Source organism: Aquarana catesbeiana, linkage group LG02 (genome assembly GCF_042186555.1).
Source record: "Aquarana catesbeiana isolate 2022-GZ linkage group LG02, ASM4218655v1, whole genome shotgun sequence".
NCBI classification, from domain to species: domain Eukaryota; kingdom Metazoa; phylum Chordata; class Amphibia; order Anura; family Ranidae; genus Aquarana; species Aquarana catesbeiana.
The window spans coordinates 560,786,720-560,811,471 of NC_133325.1; the positions used below are offsets into that span (position 1 = coordinate 560,786,720).

At 43.9% G+C, this 24,752-nt stretch overlaps 1 protein-coding gene across 1 annotated transcript in view; it reads left to right on the plus strand.

The window, feature by feature from the left end:
* LEMD2 (LEM domain nuclear envelope protein 2) overlaps positions 1 to 24,450 on the plus strand; it is a 49,780-nt gene extending 25,330 nt beyond the window's left edge. Inside the window, exons 2-9 of the mRNA XM_073616044.1 lie at positions 14,171 to 14,211; positions 14,664 to 14,739; positions 16,726 to 16,802; positions 16,889 to 16,968; positions 17,121 to 17,263; positions 19,887 to 19,988; positions 20,093 to 20,195; positions 23,416 to 24,450. Of these exons, the coding sequence (XP_073472145.1) occupies positions 14,171 to 14,211; positions 14,664 to 14,739; positions 16,726 to 16,802; positions 16,889 to 16,968; positions 17,121 to 17,263; positions 19,887 to 19,988; positions 20,093 to 20,195; positions 23,416 to 23,599 (806 nt within the window). The 3' untranslated portion in view covers positions 23,600 to 24,450. The remainder of the gene's footprint in view (positions 1 to 14,170; positions 14,212 to 14,663; positions 14,740 to 16,725; positions 16,803 to 16,888; positions 16,969 to 17,120; positions 17,264 to 19,886; positions 19,989 to 20,092; positions 20,196 to 23,415) is intronic.
* The last annotated feature ends 302 nt before the right edge of the window (positions 24,451 to 24,752 follow it).

Consider the following 24,752-nt stretch of genomic DNA (forward strand, 5'->3'; position numbering starts at 1 on the left):
GAGAATGATAGAAAGTTATATTACTCTATAAAATCTGAAGAACAGAAAAAAAAAATTAAAAATGACCATGGTCTTTTATTTCATAAGAAATCCCCTTAAATATAAATAATCGGTAAGCTTTAGGCTCCATGTACACGGGATGCTGAGGCAAAGTCCTCTGAACTATTTTTAATTTTTTTGACACCTTGAAACCGGTGTTTAAAACATTAGATAGAACAATAGAAACGTTTTTGCATGCCGCATTTAGCGACGTTTTACCGTGTTTGCGTTTAGTTAAGATAACATCATAAGACCCTCCCCGAGTTCAAAAAACAGTATTATTTAACTATTTCAGCCATTTTGTGAGACCAGAGTGAGTAGCAGCAGCTGAGAGAGTAGCAGTGTACTTGTATTTAGCGTGTCACTTGCCACGTCACCTGCCACAAGTTACGGATTGTCACTTGCCACACGTTGCGGATTGTCCACTTGCCATGTCACCTGCCACAAGTTCAAGTGGACACCTGGCATCTGAAACGTGGAAATCTTCGGCGTCTGAACCCATTTTTTTGCTTTCAAAGAAATGCTGTTAAACGCAACTGCCTAAAAATGGCAATAAATGAGACTGTGTACATGGTCACATAGGATAACGTTGAATGAGTTCAGGGGCAGTTAAAAAAAAGCGCCCAACTGCCTCTGAACGTACGTTTAGCAGCGTCCCGTGTACATGGGGCCTTAAATAATAAATAGGGACGTAAGAAGGGAATTTTTCCTGATTTTCACACTTTTTCACACTTTTTTAATTTTACTTAGTGGTTATTTCAATATTTCCTTTTTAAAGTATAGTTCTCCACTTACCCTCCCAAAATGGCTTTGTCAGAGATGATTTCATTCACCCACAAGAAAATATGTAATGGGGAGGTTAAAATATGTGACTGCACATGATGCACAGTTCTTATGTTCTCTAAATGCATAGAAGATATATGATGGTGTTAAGTGGGAGTTTGGAGGAAAGTGTTAGGCATGATTATGGGCTCTGATCTGTTTCCTTGCATTTTGTTGTTGATATTGGCTCCTGGCCTATGGCCTATTTGTGTTATCATGCGATCCACCTGCAGTTTGCATAATTCCAGAATCTGTAAGGCTGGTTTCACACTGGGGCCGCTCAATTTAGTGGCTCTTTACTGCCATTTTAGCTGCGCTTTTCGGCTGCTAGCTTTTAACCCCCGCTAGCGGCCGCAGAAAGGATTAAAACCGCCCATGTTGCGGTGCTTCAGAAGTGCTTTTCAGGCGCTTTAAAAGTGCTGCCCATGCATTCCAATGGGCAGGGGCGGTTTAAGAGCACACTGTATACAGCGCTCCCAAACCGCCCAAAAGATGCTGCTTGCAGGACTTTTTGTAACGCCCCGCAAACGTACCGTCCCAGTGTGAAAGGACTCGGGCTTATACACTGGGGTGGCATGGGAGGCGCTTTTGCTAAAACGCCTGAAAAACGCCTTCAGTGTCAAAGGGGTCTAAGTACAGGCTGAAGTTCTACGGTGGGGGGGGTTCTCATGTGTGTTTCTTTGTCTTTCAACTGATCTGGGCACCAAAGATTTGAAAATCAGGAGGCAGAGGCTACAGCGTGCCAAATCACTCTGGAATGTCTAGTGCTTCTATATTTTCTTTCTATCCAGGCCTGAATGATAAAGACTATGGCAAAGCAGAGTAGGGCCTGGGATTGGCAGTTGTAAAGGATTCTTTTCTCTTTACTTAGTGCATGGTTTGAATCATGGTTTACAGTGGGTATAGAAATAAATCATCCCCCCCCCCCCCCCCCCCTTTACCCTTGTAAAATAATCCCATCTTGTTGCTTCGCAGACTGAAATAAAGGATACAGTTTTTGTTTTATCCAGCTGTATTAACTCTTAAGGCGGAGTTCCGCCGAAATGTATTTATTTTTTTTTTAAAAGTCGGGAGCTACAAATACTGCAGCTGCTGACTTTTAAAATCTGGGCACTTGCCTGTCCAGGGGCGCCCGCAATGTCCTCACCCGAAGCCAATCTGTCCCTCGGCTCTCGGGTGGAGGCGCTACCATCTTTGGTAAGGGAATCAGGAAGTGAAGCCTTGTGGCTTCACAGCCTGGTTCCCTACTGCTCATGCGCGAGTTGCGCTGCACATCCTCACTGGTCCCTGCTGTCTTCTGGGACCTGTGTGTCTCCCAGAAGGCAGTGGGGGGGACAGAGGAGGGGCCAGACATGGCGTAGATCACCGCGGAGCCTGCTGTGATTTATGCCCGGAAGTGGGAGCAAATACCTGGATTATACAGGTATCTTCCCCCCCCCCCCCAACACCGGGGGGGGGGGGGGGGATCTGATCAGCAGAAGTTCTATTTTTGGGTGGAACTCCGCTTTAACATAACATCCAAGTGAAGGATATAATACCAACATGTCAGTAAAAAAAAATTCAGAAACAGAATCACTGAGTTGGAAAAAAGACCCCCTTATGTTTTGTTGGACCACATTTTGCTTTTCTTTACAGCCTTTAGTCTGTTGGGATATGTCTCTACTAACTTTGCAATATTTGCCCACTCTTTGCAGAACTGCTCAGGTTCAGTTAAATTTGATGGTGACTGTTTGTGGACTGAAGTCTTCAAGTCATTCCACAGATTTTCAATGGGGTTTAAGTCTGGGCTCTGACTAGGCCATGCATGGACATTCATATTTTTCTCCTTCAACCAGTGTGTAGTCATTTTTGGTGTGTGGGTCATTGTCATGTTGGAAGGTAGCAGATTCTCCTCAAGAATTTGGTATCTTGCCCCATCCATTTTTCTTCTATCCTGACAAGTGCTCCAGTCCCTGCATTGAAACCCCCCCCCCCCCCCCCCAAATAACAGGATATTACCACCCCCACGCTTTACTGTAGGAATAGTGTTATTTGGATGGTGAGCTGTATTGGATATTCTCCTAGATATATTGTTTAACTGGAGGAAATCCAGACATTGTTTAGACCAAATAATTAAATTATTTTAGTCTCTTTTAACCACCTTTAAAATGCACCTTGAAGATTGTGAGGCCACATAGAAAAAGGTGTTGTGGTCAGATGAGACTAAAATTTAATTATTTGGCCTTGGGATTTGGGGGTGCCTTCTACTTTTTTTTTTTTTTTTTTGGTGCAGTGTTTCCCTTTAAATCCACATCAGACCCGACAGAGCCTGGTGTTAACTGGGGGGAACCCCACGCTGCTTTATTCATTTTCTCTTTTATTACCGGCAATTGTTCAGTTTACATTCAGCTGTCTAGCTGATTTAGCTTGAAAACATGAGTTGTGTTTCTGGATCAAGTGTTTAAGGCTGGGTTCACACTGGTGCGACATGACAGCCGTCCTACTTTGGATCCGACTTTGCCCTGCGACATGAAGCCGGCATGTGTCCGACTTTCAATGAACGGGGATCCGACTTGGATCCCCGCCAATGCCGGCACTGTGTTTGGTATGAATCTTTAGGGGGGAACTCCGCGCCAAATTTTAAATAAAAAACCGGCATGGGTTCCCCCTCCAGAGGCATACCAGGCCCTTGGGTCTGGTATGGACCTTGAGGGGAACCCCCTACGCCGAAAAAAACGGCGTGGGGGTCGCCCCCAATCCATACCAGACCCTTATCCGAGCACGCAGCCCGGCCGGACAGGAATGGGGGTGGGGACGAGCGAGCGCCCCCCCCCCCCCTCCTGAACCGTACCAGGCCGCATGCCCTCAACATGGGGGGTGGTGCCTTGGGGGAGGGGGCGCGCTGCGGCCCCCCCACCCCAAAGCACCTTGTCCCCATGTTGATGAGGACAAGGGCCTCTTCCCGACAACCCTGGCCGTTGGTTGTCGGGGTCTGCGGGCGGGGGGCTTATCGGAATCCGGGAGCCCCCTTTAATAAGGGAGCCCCCAGATCCCGGCCCCCCACCCTATGTGAATGAGTATGGGGTACAGCGTACCCCTACCCATTCACCTAGGAAAAAGTGTCAATTTAAAAAAAAACACTACACAGATTTTTAAAGCATTTTATTAGACAGCTCCGGGGGTCTTATTCCGACTTCGGGGGTCTCTCCGGTTCTTCTCCACGCTCTCCGGATCTTCTGCCGGGCTCCTCCGCTCTCTTCTGCTCTTTTGCCGCTCTTTTGCTAAAGCGGAGGAGCCTGGTCTTCAATCTTCTGCCTTCTGCCTTCTGCCTTCTGCCCTCTTCTCCTGATGCTGACACGACGCTCTCTGGGGCTAGAATGCTCTCTGTGCGCTCTGCTCTGACTTATATAGGCGGTGACCCCGCCCCCTTATGCCGTCACAGTCCCTGGGCATGCTGGGACTATGACGGCATAAGGGGGCGTGGTCATCGCAGCGCGCCCCCCTCCCCCAAGGCAACAACCCCCCATGTTGAGGGCATGCGGCCTGGTACGGTTCAGGAGGGGGGGGGGGCGCTCGCTCGTCCCCACCCCCATTCCTGTCCGGCCGGGCTGCGTGCTCGGATAAGGGTCTGGTATGGATTGGGGGGACCCCCCACGCCGCTTTTTCGGCGTAGGGGGTTCCCCTCAAGTTCCATACCAGACCCAAGGGCCTGGTATGCTCTTGGAGGGGGAACCCATGCCGGATTTTTATCTAAAATTTGGCGCGGAGTTCCCCCTCAAGATGATCTGAGCACAAGTCGCGTGCCGAAGTCGGATCATGCAAGACGGCAATCCGACTTTGATCCGACTTCAATGATAGTCAATAGGATGAAGTAGGATCAAAGTCGGACCAAAGTAGTACAGGGAGCATTTCTAAAGTCGGAACGACTTGTGTCGGACCAGTTAGGACGGCTCCCACAGGGAAACATTAAATTTCACACGTCATGCGACATGAGCTCCCAATGTCGGAGCGTTTGTCGGACCAGTGTGAACCCAGCCTTAGGGTTGATGTTTTGCAGGTCACCTGCAATGCAGTTAGCTACTGTATGTAGCAGTTGATTATGTTGACGCAATCTGTAACTCTGTTATTTCCCTGATTAACTCAAGTTGAAGGGTGTCTGGTGTGATTACTCGGCAGGGGTTTAGCTTCATATGTGGTCATGAATCTTCTTCATTGGAAAACATCTATTTTGGCCTTAGTTGGTGAATGATTGTTGTTTCTAGTATTCTTTGGCAGGTCATATTTTGGTAAAGGCTCTGATTAGAACCTGTCTTGTTCTTTTTCTGTGTTCCTCCCTGGGATCCTCCTATGGTACACATTGCTGCAGCAGCTTTTTCCCACTCTAATGTCCAGCAATTCTGATCTGGAAAAGTGTAAAAACCTGCTAGTGTTGGAGTGCCTGCTATCACTTGCCCCCATGCATTTCCGTTGGCCTATTGCTATGATGGGCCTCACCAGCCAGTAAGGAATGTGTGGAAGGTAGAAGGGGTGGGCACACTGCCAGGAAGTGCTAAAGCTTTGCCTGTTCAGAATACATTCAGGCAGAGGAGGTGCACTTAAAGCTGCTTCGAAGTCAAACTTTTAAAAGTGGATCTCTAGTGGCTGTTACCTCTGCTGGAGAGTCGGGCTCCATGCATGGTAGCATTTTTCATAAGCTCAAGAAAAAAACGCTGGATAAAAAATACTGATGAGATGCTCCTAACAGCTTTGCTTTTATGTATTTTTTTTTTTTTTTTTTTTGTACTGCAAAAACGCTAATAAAATGCTAATGCTACTAGAAGCTGGCACAAAAAATGCTATCAGCATTTTCTCCCCTCGTCTTTCAGGACAGGAGAGAGCGCAGCTCCACCCACTTTTCCCAGGAAACACTGCAGTCCGTTTTTTCTTTAAAGACCGGACACTTCCACCATGGCCTCAGTTGTAGTGTTTCCTCCGCCACGGTGGAAGCGCCGCAGGGAGCCAGGGGTGTGCTACGCTTTCTCCAGGTGGAGAGAGTATGGGGCATACCGGTATTCATTTGTCTTTATTTGCAGGCCAGCCCAGCTTCCTCCCTTACGTGTGGTGGTTGCTCCGGCGTCCTCCCCTCTTCATACCCGGCGAGGGTCAGGCTGCTGGGGGTCCCCGCTCCTTCAGACCGGCGGCTAGGCTAAGGGGGAGCGGAGTCTACCTTCATCCCCAAAGCCTCAGCCTTCCGGGTTCCGGTGGCAAGCGCGTCACTACGGCCGGGGGCGGGACTTTCATCGGCCGGAACGGGAAGCCGGGTCGCTAGAACGCAGGAGGAGAGGGCGGCCTCTTCCAGCTGACGTAATTTCCGTCCCTCGCAGCGGCGAGCGGACCGGGAAATTTGAAAAAAAAGGTACTAAATGCTATTGGGAATCCGTGCAGCATGGAGGAGGAACAAACCGTGGTAGCAGGAGCCACACAAGTCAGCCAGGCCCAGGTAAGCGGGGACAACGGTCTCTGTATCTTACTCTATGGGCATGTTTTATTCTCCCTCTTTTTAAATTCTGGGAATTTAAGAGCCTGCCAGCACCCTTCCTGTAGGTTAATCAGGAAGTAAGTGTGTTTAATTGTTGTAAAGTAGATCTGTGGGGGGATTTACTGGCTGATCTCAAGTAGAGGGGTTAAAGTGTTAGCTCCTCCATTTTTTCAGCATGCTATGGTTTTTTGTGTAAGGACAAAAACATACGGTTATTTTCTTATGTATTTCAGAAAGCCAAAGAAAAGACCAAACATTCCTCCTTTCCTGTTAAAAGGAAATGTCCATCTTGTAATAATGTACTTAAAGAGTCTTGGGCAAAGGTGTTATGCAGGGCCTGCATTGCAGACTTAGTTAGAGGAGACCACTATTACTACACCTGTGGTTCAGCAAGGAGAATTATTGAACTCCTTCAGAAAGGAATTGGCCAATACCTTTGAGACATTCAGGTCTTATCTTGACAAACATCCAGCTGCAGGTAGCAGCTCAGTACCTTGTTCCCAGTCATCTGTTTCTGCATACAGAGGAGGCAGTGACTCGGAAGAGGAAGATCGTAGCGTGGTTACAGACTCTGAGGAAGAAGTAGAGGAAAAGAAAGAATCTTCTTCTCACTACAAATTATCCCTAGAGGAGGTGGATGATCTTTTAAAAACTATCCACACTACTCTAAATATTACAGAGGATAAAACCCTATTGTCATTACATGATAAAATGTTTCAGGGCATGGGTGAAGTGAAGCACAGAGTGTTTCCTGTGCATAAGTTTCTATCAGAAACAATTAAAAGGGAATGGAAGGACCCAGAGAGGGCCCCTTTCTTTTCTAGATCCCTCAAACGCAGGTTTCCCTTTGAAGAGGATAGCTCCCAGGTTTGGAACTAAAAACCTAGTCTGGATGCAGCTTTCTCTCAAGTGTCGAGGAACACTGACCTTGCGTCCCTACCTACTAAAGAAAGCTTGGGATTCCACCTAGCAAATTTAAAGCCAGCCATGGCCTCAACAGTTGTGGCCAGGAACTTAGAGCATTGGCTGGAACAACTAAAAGCTCATATCAAGGCAGGAACTCCTCGTAAGGATCTTTTAGAGACACTACCGGTGCTACTAAAGGCGGTAGGATACATAGCAGACGCTTCAGCTGAATCAGTTAGAATGTCAGCCAGATCCTCTGCTTTAATTAATTCAGCCCTTAGAGCTCTATGGGTCAAGACATGGACCGGGGATACAGCCTCAAAGTCCAAGTTATGTGGTCTACCCTTTGAGGGAGATTTGGTTTTTGGCCCGGGTCTTGAAGCCATACTTGAAAGAACGGCTGACAAGAAAAAGGCTTTCCCTATAAACAAAAAAGGGATCCCTCAGGGCAATAAAAATTTTCGTCCTTTTCGGAAAACCTCAGACACAAAGGAGACAGAATATAAAAGACCATGGAGGTCTCAGAGAGGCAGGGGCAGGTCAGGAGTACTTTTTCGCCCCCCTACCCCAAATACAAAGAGCCAGTGACTATCCTCCAACTGTGGGAGCAAGGTAACAAACCTTCTTTTCACAGTGGCAGAGGATTACAGACAGTCCATTTATCCTCAAAGCGATAATGGAGGGTTACAGACTGGAGTTCTCCCAACCCCCACCTGTTCGTTTTTATATAACTCAGGCTCCCTGAGACCCAGAGAAGCTGGCAGCAATGACTACAATCATACAGGAATTAATTCAGCAGAAGGTGATCATAAATGTTCCTTCCAAAGAAGTAGAACAGGGGTGCTATTCGCACATATTTCTGGTAAAGAAGCCTTCGGGCAAATTCAGATTAATTCTGAACCTGAAGATTCTCAACAGATCTGTCAGGTACAAGAAATTCAAAATGGACACGATCTTTTCAGTAAGGGGTCTCCTGACCCCAAACTGTTTTATGGCATCCATAGACCTGAGGGATGCATACCTCCATGTGCCTCAGGGTCTATCCTACATCTTCAGTTCAGAGCTCTCCCTTTCAGGCTGTCATCCTCTCCGAGGATATTCACAAAAATCTTAGCAGAGGCCTTAGCCCCACTCAGAGTAGAGGGAATTTTGATTGTCCCATATTTAGAAGATCTTCTAATATTTTCCAAGACAAGGGACATGTTAGAGAAGGATCTGGAAAGGACAAAGAGACATCTGGAGAGTCTCGGCTGGTTAATAAACAAGGAAAAATCAAACATGATTCCATCACAGATAATAAAATTCCTAGGATTCCATACAGGAGAGAATCTTCCTCCCTGAGGAAAAGATAGAAAAACTTCAGAATGCAGTAAAAAAGACCCAGACAAACCTGCCAATTTCCATCAGGGCAGCGACGTCTGTCTTGGGGCTCCTTACTACATCGATACCAGCAGTGCAGTGGGCACGTTTCCACGCAAGGGATTTCCAGCAGGCAATCCTGAGAAATTGGTCCTATGGAGAGTCCCTGGAAAAGATGATAAAAATGTCCCCTCAAGTTCAGAGGAAGCTCTGGTGGTTGAGGAGCCACTCAAATCTGGACAGGGGCCTGTTCTGGTGTTTCCCCCTGGAGAGTAGTTTGACAACGGATGCAAGTTCTTGGGGTTGGGGCGCCCACCTGGAAGGACAGATGGCTCGGGGGAATTGGACGAACAGGGAAGCCAGGAGATCCTCCAATTGGAGGGAACTAAGGGCTATTCTCCTAGGACTATGGGCTTTCAAGAAACTAGTCCAAGGTCACCATGTCCAAGTTCTATCGGACAATGCCACAGCAGTGGCATATATTACAAGGCAAGGAGGCACGAGAAGCAAGGTCTTGCTAGCCTCGTCCCTTCAGATTTTATCCTGGGCAGAAAACAACTTAAGGTCCCTAACAGCTGTACACTTAAAGGGAGATCTGAATCTAGTTGCCGACTTTCTGAGCAGAGAAAGGATGCTGGAAGCAGAGTGGAGTCTAAACACAGAGGTATTCCAAAAATAAACAGAAAAATGGGGAGCTCCTCAGATAGATCTGTTCGCATCCCAGAAGAACTCAAAGGTGAAGGCCATTTTTTTCACTAAACAGGCAAGATCAAGCAAGAGGATTGGATGCGCTGGCACAACCGTGGAACTTCCACTTGTGCTACGCTTTTCCCCCCTTTCAAATGATGCCTTTTGGTTTTAAGGAAAGTACAAAGAGACCACAAGTATGATTCTAGTGGCTCCTTTTTGGCCCAAGAGGCCCCGGTTTGCAACTATATAGAGGATGGCAGTGGAACCTCACTGGGTTCTTCCAGTTCGAAAAGATCTCTTAACCCAGGGACACCTTCAGCATCCAAAGATTGACCAGCTCAAGCTGACAGGGTGGTTACTGAAGAGCAAATTCTAAAAAGAAAAGGCTTCTCAGATAAACTGGTTTCGACACTGTTAAGTATCCGAAAAAAGGTTACCAGAGTTATTTATTTTAAAATGTGGAAGCGGTTTAACTCCTGGTGTATGACTAAAAAATTCTCACCACAGGAATTGCCTTCAGTATTAGTTTCTCCATGAAGGAATGGAGATGGGTTTGGCAGCCAGTACCCTGAAGGTCCAGGTGGCCGCCTTGTCGGTTTTTCTTGAGAGAAAGTTATCACAAGAGCCGCTTATAATTAGATTTTTCAAGGCATTGGCCAGAGCGAGGCCAATACCTTTTAAATTTTTTCTTAAATGGGATTTATCATTGGTTCTACAGGGTTTGATCAAAAGACCTTTCGAACCTCCAGAGGAAGCGACAATTAAATTATGGTCGCTCAAATGAGTTCTTTTGGTAGCAGTTACCTCGGCCAGAAGAGTAAGAGAGTTGCAAGCTCTATCTATAATAGAACCCTTTTGCTATATTTTTCCAGATCGGGTAGTGCTAAAAACTGACCCGGGTTTTCTGCCAAAAGTTGCAACAGCTTTTCATAGGGCACAAGAAATAATTCTACCTACCTTTTGTCCTACACCATCCAACTCTGAGGAGTCTTTCCATACTCTGGATGTGAGAAGGTGTTTACTGCATTATTTAGAAATCACGAGAAAGTTCAGGAAGTCAAATTCTCTCTTCATTCTTTTCTCTGGATCTCGTAAGGGTTATAGTGCTTCCAAGAGCACTATAGGCAGGTGGCTGAGAATGGCTATCAGTGAAGCCTATAGAGATTCAGGGGCAGACCCTCCCACGGGGGTAATGGCCCATTCAACAAGGGCAGTAGCAACGTTCTGGGCGGAAAGAACAGGGGCTTATCCAGGTCTGATCTGTAAAGCGGGCACGTGGACGAGTTTCTCCACCTTCACCCGCCACTACAGGTTGGACTTGCTATCAGCATCGGAACAATCGTTCGGCAGGAAAGTCCTGCAGGCTGTGGTCCCACCCTAGAGTAAGTACTCTTTTATCATCTCCAGGTGCTGTCCTGAAAGACGAGGGGAGAAAAACCCTAGTTAGACTTACCGGTAATGGTATTTCTACGAGTCTTTCAGGACAGCGCCGATGACCCGCCCTAATTGTTTTATAAAATGTGGTGTTATTGCTATGTTTTGCTTATCTACTTTCAGCATGGCTGGAGGTACTCTGAGAACAACTGAGGCCATGGTGGAAGCGTCCTGTCTATAAAGAAAAAACTGACTGCAGTGTTTCCTGGGAAAAGCGGGTGGATCTGCGCTCTCTCCATGTGCTGTCCTGAAAGACTCGTAGAAATACCGTTACAGGTAAGTCTAACTAGGGTTTTTTCATCCAGTGCTTTTTTGAGCTTATGAAAAATACAAGTTTGCATAGAGCCTTAGGTGGTGGTATCTCCTGTTCACTGCTTTCAGTTTTTGGTTTTTCTATCTTATCAGTTGTCATATTTAAAGCAGTAGTAAACCGCAGGTGATTACAAAAAAAAAATCCCTGCAAGGCAATATCATAATGTGCTAGTATGCATTGCATACTAGCACATGATAGACCTACCTTAGAACGAAGCCTTCCAGTGCTGCAATGTCACAGCTGAGACGGCTGACATCTTCCGCCTGGTCTTCCTTCTGGATTTGCGGCCACATGAGTAGCCGGGGGTGCGATGACATCACTCCTGCGCATGTGCTGAGGTTTACGACATGGGCTCTGAAGGTCTGGCACTGTAAGCTGAACCTTCAGAGTGCATGCGCCTGGTGATGTCATCGGCTGCATGCACTCTGAATATCTCCTAAAAATGTGCAGGTTTAGGAGATGTTCACGGTACCTACAGGTAAGCCACGTTCTACCTGTTGGTACAAGTGGTAGTACAGAGTTTACTACCACTTTAACAATTAATAATTTGAAGTCTGACGAGATCATATGTGGTTGCTAAGTGCTTTCAAAGACTGTAGAATTCCAGTTCACCTTGTGTTCAGAGGGCCAAAAAAAGATATCAACCTAACAGTTAACTGCACCACATATATTAAACTTGCAATGAAGACAATGGGGTTGATTTACTAAAGACAAATAGATTGTGCACCTTGCAAGTGTAGAGCTCCAGAGTTTAGTAAATGAGGTAAAGCTTCACTTTGCAAAGAATAAAAAAAAAACACAGCATTTTAGCTTGCACATGATTGGATGATGAAAATCAGCAGAGCTTCCCCTCATTTACCAAAATCTGGAGCAACTGCACTTGCCTGACCTGTTAGCTAACCAAAATAAGTGTTTTTGAAGTAATTTTCTTTAGGCTTTAGACCCCCTAGGTCAGGGGTCCGCGGCCCGCCACCGCTGATGTTCCAGCCCGTCAGTGCCTGTGATTAATTCCCGGGCACCCGGCCCATGGACATGTTCGCCGCTGTCCTCCTCATAGTACATCGGTGAGCTGCTGGTATCACAGGGCCAGATGGGGGACGGGAACCGCTGAAATACCCTTTTACATTAAACGGTAGGTGATTGGCTGCTGGGCGATCCTAGCAACCAATCACCAGCCTGTTAATGTAAAAAGTTAGTTTCAGCAGTTCCTGCCCCCATTCAGCTTGTGATACCAGCCGCTTTGCTCTACACCTGTGTAAGGTAGGAGAGTTCTACCTGCACAGTGTGTGATTGTGTGTCCGTGAGGGGCAGAGGGTACTATGGGGACAGAGGACACTACAGTGGGGGGGTGCAGGGGGCAGAGGACCCTATGAGGGCAGAGAACACTACAGTGGGGGGGGGGGTGCAGGGGGCAGAGGACACTACAGTGGGGTGGGGTGCAGGGGACAGAAGACACTATGGAGGCAGAGGACACTACAGTGGGGGGGGATGCAGGGGGTAGAGGACGCTGCTTTGCCGGTACAGGAAACTTTCTATAGGGGGGAAGAGCACCCTATGGAGTTATGTGAAGGGGGGCAGAGGACACTGCAATGGGGGAGGAACCTGTTAGGGACCCCTTCTCACTTGGGGACAGGGACCCCATCTGCCCTTGGGGCGGGACCCCCATCTCCAGACCATGCTGGCTGGTAGGGCTGGCATCAGCCACCCTTGGGTGCCAGCATGGGAGAGGGGGCAGTAAAATCTGAATCCCCAGCCACATGCTCCCTCAGGGTGAACTGGCTTTGTATTAGTGAAGCACCTTTAAAGTGAGGTAAACCTGTACTGTTATTACTATGTTAGGAAGATTATTGTCATTTATTAGCAAGTAAATGTGGCCCTCCATGCATACACATACATTGAATCTTGCCCTTAAGTGGAAAAAGGTTGCTGACCCCTGCCCTAGGTATTTGTCTTTCTTGGCTGTCCTGTAGGATAAATGGGGAAGGGACTAGTGAGCTATCTCATATTTTCTTTTCCAGGAATCCACCAAGACAGCACTTTAAACTTTTTTGACTTTATTTTTCTTCTTGTGCATACTAAAGGCTAGTATGTGCAGTTGCAAACTTTTTTGTTTCCTTTTTAAATGAGCAAAGCCCTTCCTTGCATAGCTGTCTTGAGAGATTACTGGCAAAGGAACTGTCACACACACACATTTAATGGCTGACTGTTTTTTTTTTTTAATTATTTATTTATTACAGGTACTTGTATAGCGCCATCAATTTATGCAGCGCTTTACATATATTATACATACACACTCACCGGCCACTCTATTAGGTACACCTATTCAATTGCTTGGTAACACAAATTTCTAATCAGCCAATCACATGGCAGTAACTCCAGAATGGGGAAGAAAGGAGATTTAAGGGACTTTGAACGTGGCATGGTTGTTGGTGCCTGACGGGCTAGTCTGAGTATTTTAAAAAACTGTTAATCTACTAGGATTTTCACGCACAATCATCTCTAGGGTTTTACAGAGAATGGTCCGAAAAAGAGAAAATATACAGTGAGCGGAGGCTGTGTCGCCCAAAATGCCTTGATGTCAGGAGAATGGGCAGACTGGTTTGAGATGATCGATGGCTTTCATTCAAGACAGCTTGCTTTTGTGATTGCTGTGATTGGCTACAGCTATCAAATGGTACAGTGCAGCTGTGAATGGCCCTGTACCCTGTGATTGATCACAGCGATTGCAATCGTAAGCTAGCTGTAATGAATGAAAACCATCCATGACATTTCTCTTACTTGTTCTCGTGTGATCGCTATTATTGGTCGCACTGATCACATGGTACCTGGGCCAATCACAGCAGTATGGTACTGAACGTTGTGGTCAAAGGAGCTTTTACAGGATTGTGCCACTGCGCATGAGTGGGAGGATGTCTCTGGACGTTGTCCTGGAACTTTAAAACATTCGCTGGCTGTATACTGTACTGCATGTACATTTGGCTAGGCGGGAAGTGGATAAAGGGAACTTTCACCTATTCTGGCAAAAAGTTTTGGCTGGAGTTGTGCTTTAGCGATAATTTTGGAAAAAAAATGTTTTCCCTTTTCTGAAATTCATGGTTTTATTTTTTTAGTCAAACTCATTCCTCCTGACTGTGAAGGCAAAGCCGATAAGGTAAGATGTTTTTTTATTTTTTTTTATATAATTTGTGATGAACTATAGTTTTTCTTTATCTGTACATCCTTGAAAATTGCTACCTGTCTACCAATAAACTGTATAACAATGTTGCATTCTGCATTATCTAAATCCTAATCTTAAATAACCAGTCTGTATTCTGTGTTTTTATGTGTTGTTTGTCTGTTATGTAAATAGAATTAAGGTATTGCCATCTTTAGCTGAAAAGCAAACATTTTTCTGAAAAGAGCAATCATAATCTTTGGATCAGTTTACTATAAAAGTTTTACTTATAAAAGTTTAGCGTACAAAATTTGAAATGTTTGTCGTCGGGCCACTCAGATGCGAGGATGGACCATTGTCCAGGGGCATGTGGTATTGTATGTTAATATGCTGTGCGTGCAACTTAAATGGCCTCTCAGATCTCCTTTCTATTTTTTTTTTTTTTCCAGTATTGCCAAACCATGCAGAAGCAGATCATTCTTCAGATCCTTTCAGAGCTGTATAATTTTCTGTCATTAGAGGCAGGTGAGTGGTTAATGCTCCTTTATTACAAATAGACAGTATAGTCTGCCAGTCGTTTTCATGTACTTGTGTCAGTTTAAGCTAACAGGCTACATTCATTGATGTTACTCTGCTTTGTTGCTCATTATATTTAATGCTGGTTAGTAACATCTCTTTGCACAAAAGTAAACTTGCATATTTATAGGATATTCAAATGTACCCTGCTTCACTGGAGTCAAAGCTGCTCTAAGTATTTTTTTAAACTCTGCGAGTGTAAGGCCATATACACATACAAAACCATAAAGGTAAAAACAAAGCACCCTGGCTAGTGCAGAGTAAAGCAGGTTGATAGGAAAAAAAAAAGTTAAAATTGCACTTATAAAGAAATGACATAAGGGCATATCGCCAGAATAAAATCCCAACAGGAACATTGCTGGACAATCTCTCACTAGATAGCTGACAATGGAAGAGGAAGTTAGGCAAGATGGTAATGCTGATGTGGTCACTAGGAGAATCGAAATGGAACAGGGTACAAAAATGGAGCAGGATACAAAGACATTGCAAGTTTGTATGGAAGAGAGGACTGGTATTGTACTCGGTGACAGCCGTACTTCTGCTAAGCACAAAAGTGGAGGTACAGCTGTCACCTAGTGTACAATGGTTTAATCTGCATTATTCAGTACACTGGTTTTATTTTTACATATGCTTAGGTTGTTAACTCCAGTGCAATGTGAACAGAGGAGGTAAATTTTATTTCTTGCTCGCATGAAGTATGCTTCAAGCAATCTTGTTATTAGTAAATATATTTGCAAAAATGGCATACTTGTGTAAAAAAAAAAAAAAAAAAAAAAAGACATAAATGCTCACCTTTTTACTGCTCCATTGAGTAGAAATCTTCTTCTGAGGTCTGAATGGGGTCGTTCTGCTGATTCCCAAGTCATTTCTGTACTTAAGGCCACAAGTTTATACTTCTTTATTTTTTATTTTTTCCCTCCCCCTAGGTCAGGTGCCTTATGCGCCCTTCCCTTCTCAGAATCTGCCTTTGATGTTGCCTGTCCTCCTCACCTTACCAATACTTAGAGAAAGTCAGTATCCTTACCCAGTGTTACGTCAGCAGCCTGATTGCAGAGGCAAAATCATTACTGTACTGACACGACCTGAACCTTTGTTTATTTCTTTAAGAGCTACGATCGGTGAAGAATCTTCTGATTGTTACTCACTATCTGAGTGTGTTGGATGTCTAGTTGCCTATTGCTGTTGGAGGGCATAGGCATCTGACAAACCCAGAAGTGTGACAGATTCAGAAGGCTCTTTTTCAACTGTAGCTCCTGAAGCGAAGAACTGAGGCACCACCAGCCAGAGATGTAGGTGTTCTACCTACTTTATTTTTATTTTTTTCCTTCTTTGCAGGCCGTTTTTTTTGGACTTATTAGCAAGAGCATTGCTTTAAGCCTTCAGAAGGGATTGGTCAAGCAGTTACGGTGGTGGCAGGTTAACTGAAATATAAAGTAACCTTAATAACTTTAACTTCTTATGATAGCTTTAATGTATGCATCTTAAACATAAACACAAAACCTTTTATTTTACACAAAAAAACTTGATTTAACATATTGTAAAGAAGTGCCACCATTTTAAAGCAGTAGTAAACAACCACATCAAAATGGACATTTTGGACCCCCTTATTGCCATAATGTGCTATAAGCCATAATATATACCATATTTGCACATTTATGGCATATTACCTAACAAGTGATCCTTCTAGTGCTGCAGGCTCAAGGCCATCTTCTTCTAGTCATCTTCCTGGTTTGGAATATTTGGCTGCTCTGGGATGATGGAACTGCTCAGGGGTTACTTTTTGTCCTGGCACAGAACTGTGCAAAGTGTTTTCATTACAAAAAAGAAAAACTGACAGAGGAGAGGATCTGTGTTTTTTTTTTTTTTTTTTTTTTTTTTATTTCATTTTTTTTTTTTTTTTTTTAACCTACATTTCTTTTTTCATCATCATATTAGGTAGCTTTGAGTGTGGAAATCCTTCCAATCTGAAAAGCAAGTGTATACCCGTTAGAAGAGCAAAGGAACATGTAATGGTAAGTATCAGTGACGACTGTCATGTTGTCATGAGTCATTGGATTTTAAAGTCTTACCCTCATGTTGTTGCATATCCTTTTTATAGAATGTTTTTGACCATCCACCAGAGAAATTTGATTCTGCTCTAGATTGGCTGCTGAACAGGGATGAACATTTAGGCATATGGTGAGTTAAACTGCATACTGCTGCTAATCTGTATACTTCTGGGCATCCTTTTTTCCTGATATCTGATATCTTAGTCTTAGAAACAACATTTGATATTGTAATAATTTATTGCTTCTTTCTTCCTAATTTGTGGCCACGTGTGCATTTTTTAGGGCAAAAGATGAAGATGGTGAGATTGTCACCACAGGCTCCCTCGTCTTCTGTGTTGAGTCTTCACGACCCCATTTTGGAATTACTTGCCGACTGATAAATGCTCTTTACACGGCTATTTCTAACCTTTTCCTGGCCCTTTTTGGTATGAAATGCTTTGTTTTCAGTTATTTTACTTGTTCCTGTTTAGTCTGGTCACTTTCAAAAGGGTATTAAAGGATTAGTTCACCTTTCATAATATGTTGCACGTTACTCCCATATTCAGAGTGTAACATGTTATGAACAGACCAGCCCCTGTATCTCCTTGATTCCCCGATCTGACAACTATAATAAATGTGCATTTATATATTTTTTTTCCTAAATTGTGAACTTATCCTTTAAACCCAACACCAAAAAATGAATTATATCGCAACTTTCCAATCAACCTACTATTTTCACCTGGTGATCTGGCCAGTAATACACTACCTGTATTAATAAGACACAATTCTGGAGGAATGAGAACATCAGGCACAGTAGATAGCGGCATTGTCAGTTTGCATGGGGAGGGTAGTCCTAAATGTATTAGTAGATTTAGATACACTAACAAAATGAAGGCAAACTCCAGCTCACACTTTATAATCAGTTCTAGCAAACATTTTGGGATAAAAGTTTTGTATGAATAAATTAAAAGCTGATCATTTTAATCACCCCTGTCAGTGTTTAAGTGGTTTGTCTCATCCATATAAACTGATACATTCTGCTGGAGATCTTGTGCTTTTCAAAAACAGACTTGCTGGCTGAATTATCAGATACAATTAGAAAAAGAGCCTGAAAAGGAAAGTAATATAGCCATCACATCTAAGAATTGTAAGCTGCAATATTATAAACGTTTACTTTTGCATGTATTCGTAAGTATTTGTGCTCCATACTGGGTTTATAGGGCTCTTCTGGCTGGCTCTTATCATTTAAAGCCCAACTCTGGGCATAAAAAGCTTTTCCTTGCAGTGGGGCTGTACCTGCACTGCAAGGGTTAACAGCTCGTTTTTGTCTAGGGGATTGGAGAAGGGGAGATATACTTGCCCATTCTTCCATTCCTCCCAGCACAAGACTGGTTCCTGTGACTCCTGCCCTCCTGCAGTGTTGTGCAGTGGATTATTCTGACGTCCTCATGCCCATGGACCTGCTCTTGACGCGAGGACGTCAGGAACAGTCCACAGCTGAATTGTGGGGGAGTGCCATTTGCCACTGGAGCAGAGGATTGGGTGATTATAAACTTTCTGGTCGCCTCTGGACAAAACAAGCAGATAAGTCATGCAGTGCAGGCACAGCCCCACTGCATGGGAAAACTTTTTTTTTTTGCCTGGAGTTGGGCTTTATATGTTGTAATATTAGTGTAAAGTATAAAAAGGACAACTCCTCTAAGCACTATTTGTATTAAAACATCAGCATGGCAGAACAACTTTATAATTTTAAAAGATGATACTACTTCTGCAAATAAAGACACTGCAAGGGAAAGCTTTTTTATGCCCAGAGTTGGGCTTTAAGTTAGAAGAGCCAGCCAGAAGACTCCTATAAACCCAGTATGGAGCACAAATACTTAGGAATCACATGCAAAAGCAAACGTTTATTATATTGCAGCTTACAATTCTTAAGCCTCGTACACACGGTACGATTGTTGGCCAACCGAGCGTCTGTTTTTTGTCAAAAGGGCGTATACCAGGATCTTGTCTTGCATACTAACGGTACACAATTATCGTGCCACAAACACAAATGTAGTGACTGCTGTCCCTAGATATCTTGGCCTTTGTGGCAGCTTTTTAAAATTTTAAGAACTAGTCTGAACAAAGAAAAGCATGGTGCAGTGTACTTTTCCACGGTTTTGCTTTGTATAGATGGTACTCTGTCATTTAGGGACTCCTTTATAGCAGAGCGGATATTGCTAATTTGCAATACTACTACATATCGCGCATACTGTTTGTGGTACCCCCACAAAGTTCTCACTGCCTAATGCAGTAGAAGGGCTCTCCTCCAATCAGAGTTCTATCATTTGACTTTGGCAGGTATGGCAGTTTTTCTTCTTCTTTTTTTTTTTTTTTTCTGTCTCAATTCATTTAATAGCTTTCTGCCGGCTTTAGAGTCCCATATTCAAATTAAAGAAAACAAAAAAAAACGTATTCCACTGATAAAAAGTTTGAAAAATATTTTTGTACTTTTGTATACCTCCTTTCTTTAAATTTTAGTTAGACGTGTCAACAAAGTCATACTTCCCTGCTGTGTAAAGCATTGGCCAAGTATCAAACTGTGACTTTATCATTAGGTCAGGGTCTTAAAGTGCAAGCCACTATGGCACTGATAAGCAGCGAGATGCATGGTCACAACAAGGAGACTACAGATACTGTATACGATACACCTGCCTGTATTCCTTCATTATGAGTGAGCATTATAAAGCGGTGGGTGCGCTTTCTTGCCCTACCACAGGAACTGGCAGGATCGCCAGGTAAGATTTAGCAGAACAAAAGCCCTACAGCATAAAATCTTATATTAGGCAATGCCAATTTTAGTTCCCACCTCCTGCAAACCCAGAACGCTGTGGCTGTGTCCCTCACCCTGGACTTATAGGAGTATGTTAGAGGGTGGCATGTTGTATCCCGCCTTCTGTTTTGCAGTATATCGTTTTTTTCCAGGTCTGCAAGAGCACTTTGCTACTGATAATGCTTAGTTGAGATTCTACTGCTATTGATTTTACATTTACCAGTGTTTTTTTTTTTTTTTCTTTTTTTTTCCATCAGTTGTCTTTGCTCTCTGGTTATGTTTGATCTACTTGCGCTATCACTGGAGGAAGGTAGAAGAGGGGCAAAAACAGATGTTTGCTATGGTCGAGAAAATCATTGGTATATATCAAATATCTTGTACTGTTAATGCAATGCGACTGCACAAGTCGATGGATGCCTAATATCGCTCTTGCTTCTCTTTCTCTTCTCTCTCATTTTCAAAGATGTTGTCAAACATCACTACAAAGACTATCAGCATGGAATCGAACACAACCCATTCATTGGTATCTTACATGTCAGAGATACACTTATAATGCCTCAGGACAGGTAAGCAACAGCAGCCCATACTGATCTTGTCTTAAAGTGCATAGATAAAGGAAATGGTGCACTTGTGCGCCATCATATGACCAAAAGATTAAGCCAAAAAAAGATTGCGCTTACTAGGGGCATCCTGCATTTTTCAGGTTATTGGAGCTTGCAGAGTGTCTCTTTTCAAGAAGAAAGACCCCTGTGTGGTTGAATTACAGTGCAACAACAGGATCAGCAATACAGTCACCCAGCAGCACTGCTAAAGCAAGCCATGGGTTATGTGATTTTTCTCTTCTGTAACCCGTGGAGCAATTGTGTTCCCCTGGTGACGGGGAGGGGTGCGCGTTGGGAAGCCGCCCCTGCCAGAGGAACACAACGTGAGTATTGCTAGTGGCTAAAGCCGCTGGCAATAATCGCATCCTAAAAATCCAACATGCTGGTAGTACCCAAGTCTTGCCCATACATGGTTCGAATCTCGTCCGGTCCCTGCTGAACCGGCCAAGATGTGAACCATCCATGGCTGGCTTAAACAAGCCTGCATTATATTAGTAGACCGCAAAATCTACTTCAAGCTTATCTTTATAATGTAAAACATTAAAGCTGAACTCTGGACACTTTCATTGGCCTATATTCATCCATAGCCACAAACAATATAAATCCATATTGTTTGCAGTAAATGCTTTTGCAAACCCAGTGAAAGTAAGTGACCTCATCACTGTGCTGGAACACCTGCACAGATAGCAGAGCTGTGGGAGGGACCCAGCAGGCCCCACCCACTACAGACTATCTGCAAAAAACTATAGAAGGGGGGAAAACAAGACCTGCCACCCTGCACAAGGATAGAGAGCAGCAGAGACTGGTCATTATTACAGGAAGCTCCTGCACAGGGACAAAGTTTCACACTAGATTACTGTACAGATCTGAAAACAATACACAAAGCACACCAAGATTTAAAGTGGAACTTTAGTCATAAAATGAAGTCCTGCTAGATCACTTAAGTCTGGTCCCTTTTGCAGGTATAGCTATGTAAAACATTAAAAATAAGGGCCTTTGCTGTTTAAAATCCAGTAATACTGTCTCGCCCTGCTCTCCACATGCTCAGTTGCTTTCCGTTTTTAGGCACTGCTGAGTTTGTAGAGGCTGATCCGCTTACAGCCTTTAAAGTGGGATTAAACCCTCCTATCCTTTTACAGCCAAGGTGCTGCACATATGATCAGTTATGACACCAACCATTTTGATGGTTTCACAGTTTGGTTGAGGGCACAAGCAAATGTAACAGTTGGCAATCCCAGCATTCCACAAACGTAACTGTTTTTTGAAACCATTACATCAATGGATTTAGTTCTGCTTTATGATTTTACTACTGTTCAGGGGCTCTGGGCTTCAACAAAATGGCAGCCTCCACTAAAAAGAAACCAGAGCAATGCTGGAGGCAATTTACAGCGCACACTAATTTTGGTAGCATAATTATTAATGTGCAATGAACATTATTTATTATCAAGTTGTTATGGGTAAAGTTCACTTTAACTGCTTCAGGTCTGCCCTATAGCAGTTTTACTGCTACAGAGCGACGGCACCTGTGTGCCAGATCACATATACACTATATTGGTAAAAGTATTGGGGCGCCTGCCTTTTCCACGCTCATGAACTTTAATGGCTTCCCAGTCTTAGTCTGTAGGGTTCAATTTTGAGTTGGCCCACCCTTTGCCGCTATAACAGCTTCAACTCTTCTGGTAAGGCTGTCCACAAGGTTTAGGAGTGTGTCTATGGGAATGTTTGACCATTCTTCCAGAAGCGCATTTGTGAGGTCAGGCACTGATGTTGGACAAGAAGGCCTGGCTCGCAGTCTCCACTCTAGTTCATCCCAGAGGTGTTATATCGGGTTGAGGTCAGGACTCTGTGCAGGCCAGTCAAGTTCCTCCACCCCAAACTCTCATTTCTCCTCTTCTGGTGTCTCCTCGCCGGCGTTACTAGCTCCTCCTGCCTTTAGGGTTCTCCTATAGCAAGCTGCAAAGTATAGTATTGGGTGCCCCTATAGCAAGTTAAAAAAAAATCTGCCTTTAGAATCACTCACTCCCTTTTGCCCAGGACTACGTGTCCGATGAGACATTACTCCTCTCACATACACAAGTTCTCAGGCACTTAGTGACGTGTATGAATGGTGTACTGAGCTGTATCTGTGCTGCACTGTTTATACTCAAAGGTATGGATAGTGTACTGAGCTGTATGTGTGTTGCACTTTTTTTTTTTTTATTAATAAAAAAAAAAAAAAAATTCTCACTGTGTTTTCTAACACGTAAACAAATAATGCATTCTGGATGCAGGCCAACTAATCGGCTGACCAACTAATCGATTAAAAAAATAGTTGACAACTATTTTTTTTTTTAGCTTATGCCGATTAGTTGTTTCATCCCTAGTTCGGCAAGCCATAATTAGCGGGGAGCCGACAAGTGGATTGTGACCACGGCTCTGCCTCCCCCCAGCCTCCATCGCTCTTATGTTGACTGCAGAGTGGGAGGCAGCATAGTGCCACTGCTTTCAGAGGGCAAGGGGACACTACAGGGGGGGGGGGGTTTGATGTGAGAGAGGGCAGGGGTCACTGCTATGGGGGACAGAGGAGACTACAGTTGGGGGGGGGTTGATGTGAAGGGAGTAGAGGACACAGCATTGGGGCTTACAAAACACTACTGTGGGGGGTGGAGGACACTACAGTGGAAGGGTGATGTGAAGAGAATAGAGGGCACTTTTGTGTGGGGGGTGATGTGAAGGGGGAGCGAGAACTTTGCTTTCCTCCCCTCCATGTTGTCTAGGTAGATCTCAGCCTCTGAGAGGTTGCCTACCCCTGTCCTACTGAGCTTGTTTAATCCATAATTTTTCCACCCCACGTTTTGATTATGTGTAGTCTTCGGGCACTTCATTCCAGGTAAGCGTGTTTTATAGTAGTGATGATATTAGGACAGTTATCGTTGATTCAAGTGGATGTTGCACCTTTTCATAGCTGCACAACAGCTTAATTGCAGTTTCTTGGAATAGTATTGTCTTGTTCCATCCCCATGCACTGTATTGCTTGCGCATAAAAATTTAACTTCGGAAGGTTGGCTCCTACTGTTTGTCCACACCAGGTTATAACATATCTTATAACAGAAAATATGAGGGGTAGCATAGACATGATGGTATATAATGATAAACTTAAAAAAAATATATCTACCCATCTCCTTTTTTCCATTAATCTTTCTAGGAAACGTTTAAAAAGAGTCTGGGATCGGGCTGTGCAATTTATTGAAGACAATGAATCTCGACTTCGTACAGAATCCCAACGGGTGGCTGGAGCAGATTTACTTGTGTGGCGCTGGACCCAAACACGACACGACATTTCCAGTGAAAGATTTTCACCCACTTTGTTGTCTAAATTGGGCAGATAGATGCTAGTTTGGGACATGAAAAGTAATGTTCAGCAATTGTAAGCAAGTTATTTCTGTTATGGCACACTACTTGGCTTCTGGGATTTATGCATCCTTGCACTGAAGATGGTATTCTGGGAATGTCAGGAATCTTTTCCACCTTTTTATAACTGACTTTTTATATACATGGCAATACATAAATATACCTGTGGTGCAGAATGACTCACACTTTGCTTTCTGTTATTGGGAGTACAATGTGTTGTACTTTTATGTTTCCTTTTGTACATTGTATTTAAATGTTTTCATGTATAAAATTTGTAATACTCTGCAGTCACCTACATCTGTTTGTGGATGCCCGACAAGCAGTTCTGTGCCCCATACAGTCTGTTGAACCTAGCATTACACTATCCAAATTTCTTGGTAACCTAAAAGGTGATGGACTCCATGAACGCTTATTATCCCTAACACTTTTGCAAGGCTCTGTGCTATTCTTTGACTGTAATTGCTTTATGAGTAGGAAGAGGGTTGGGGGGAGTGAAGGGGTGGTGCATGAGATGTTGTAATTTGTTCTTGCAGGGGCTCATGGGAGATCTAGACACTTGCTGTCTCCTCGCTTGGCTGCTCTCGTTCTGGACAGCAGTTATTCCTGCACAGCAGAGATGTTGTTTATAAGCTGCAGCAGAGAGGCATAAAATTCAATTATTACAGAATAACACAATACCTTCACTGGATTTAACCAGTGCCTTGCCACCGTTCTGTGATGAAAATCTGTTTCTTTGACACCAGCCACTATGTAGAACAAAGACCTGTATTGATATGTTAGTCATTGCTGTATTTTATTGTGCTGAATAAATGTATCATTCTGAGTGCCAGTCTGAAGCACCTGTATGTTGATTAGCTATAATTTCAAGGGTTATTTTGTGCTTTCTTTTTTCCTGATTTGTTCATTACGATAGAGAACAATGAATTTTGTGTAGGCAGGAGGTCTGTTTCCACATTTTCACCACCTCTGTGTGTCAAATCAGCAATTAGACCCCACCAATGGAAAGACTGATAAAATCAGAGCAAATTCGAGCAAATTCAAAGAAGCGTGACAAAAGTGAGGGTCTTAAAGGTGGACTAAGTAAAATATATTAGTAGCTACCCAAAAACAGATTTAATACGTGGGTTTAAC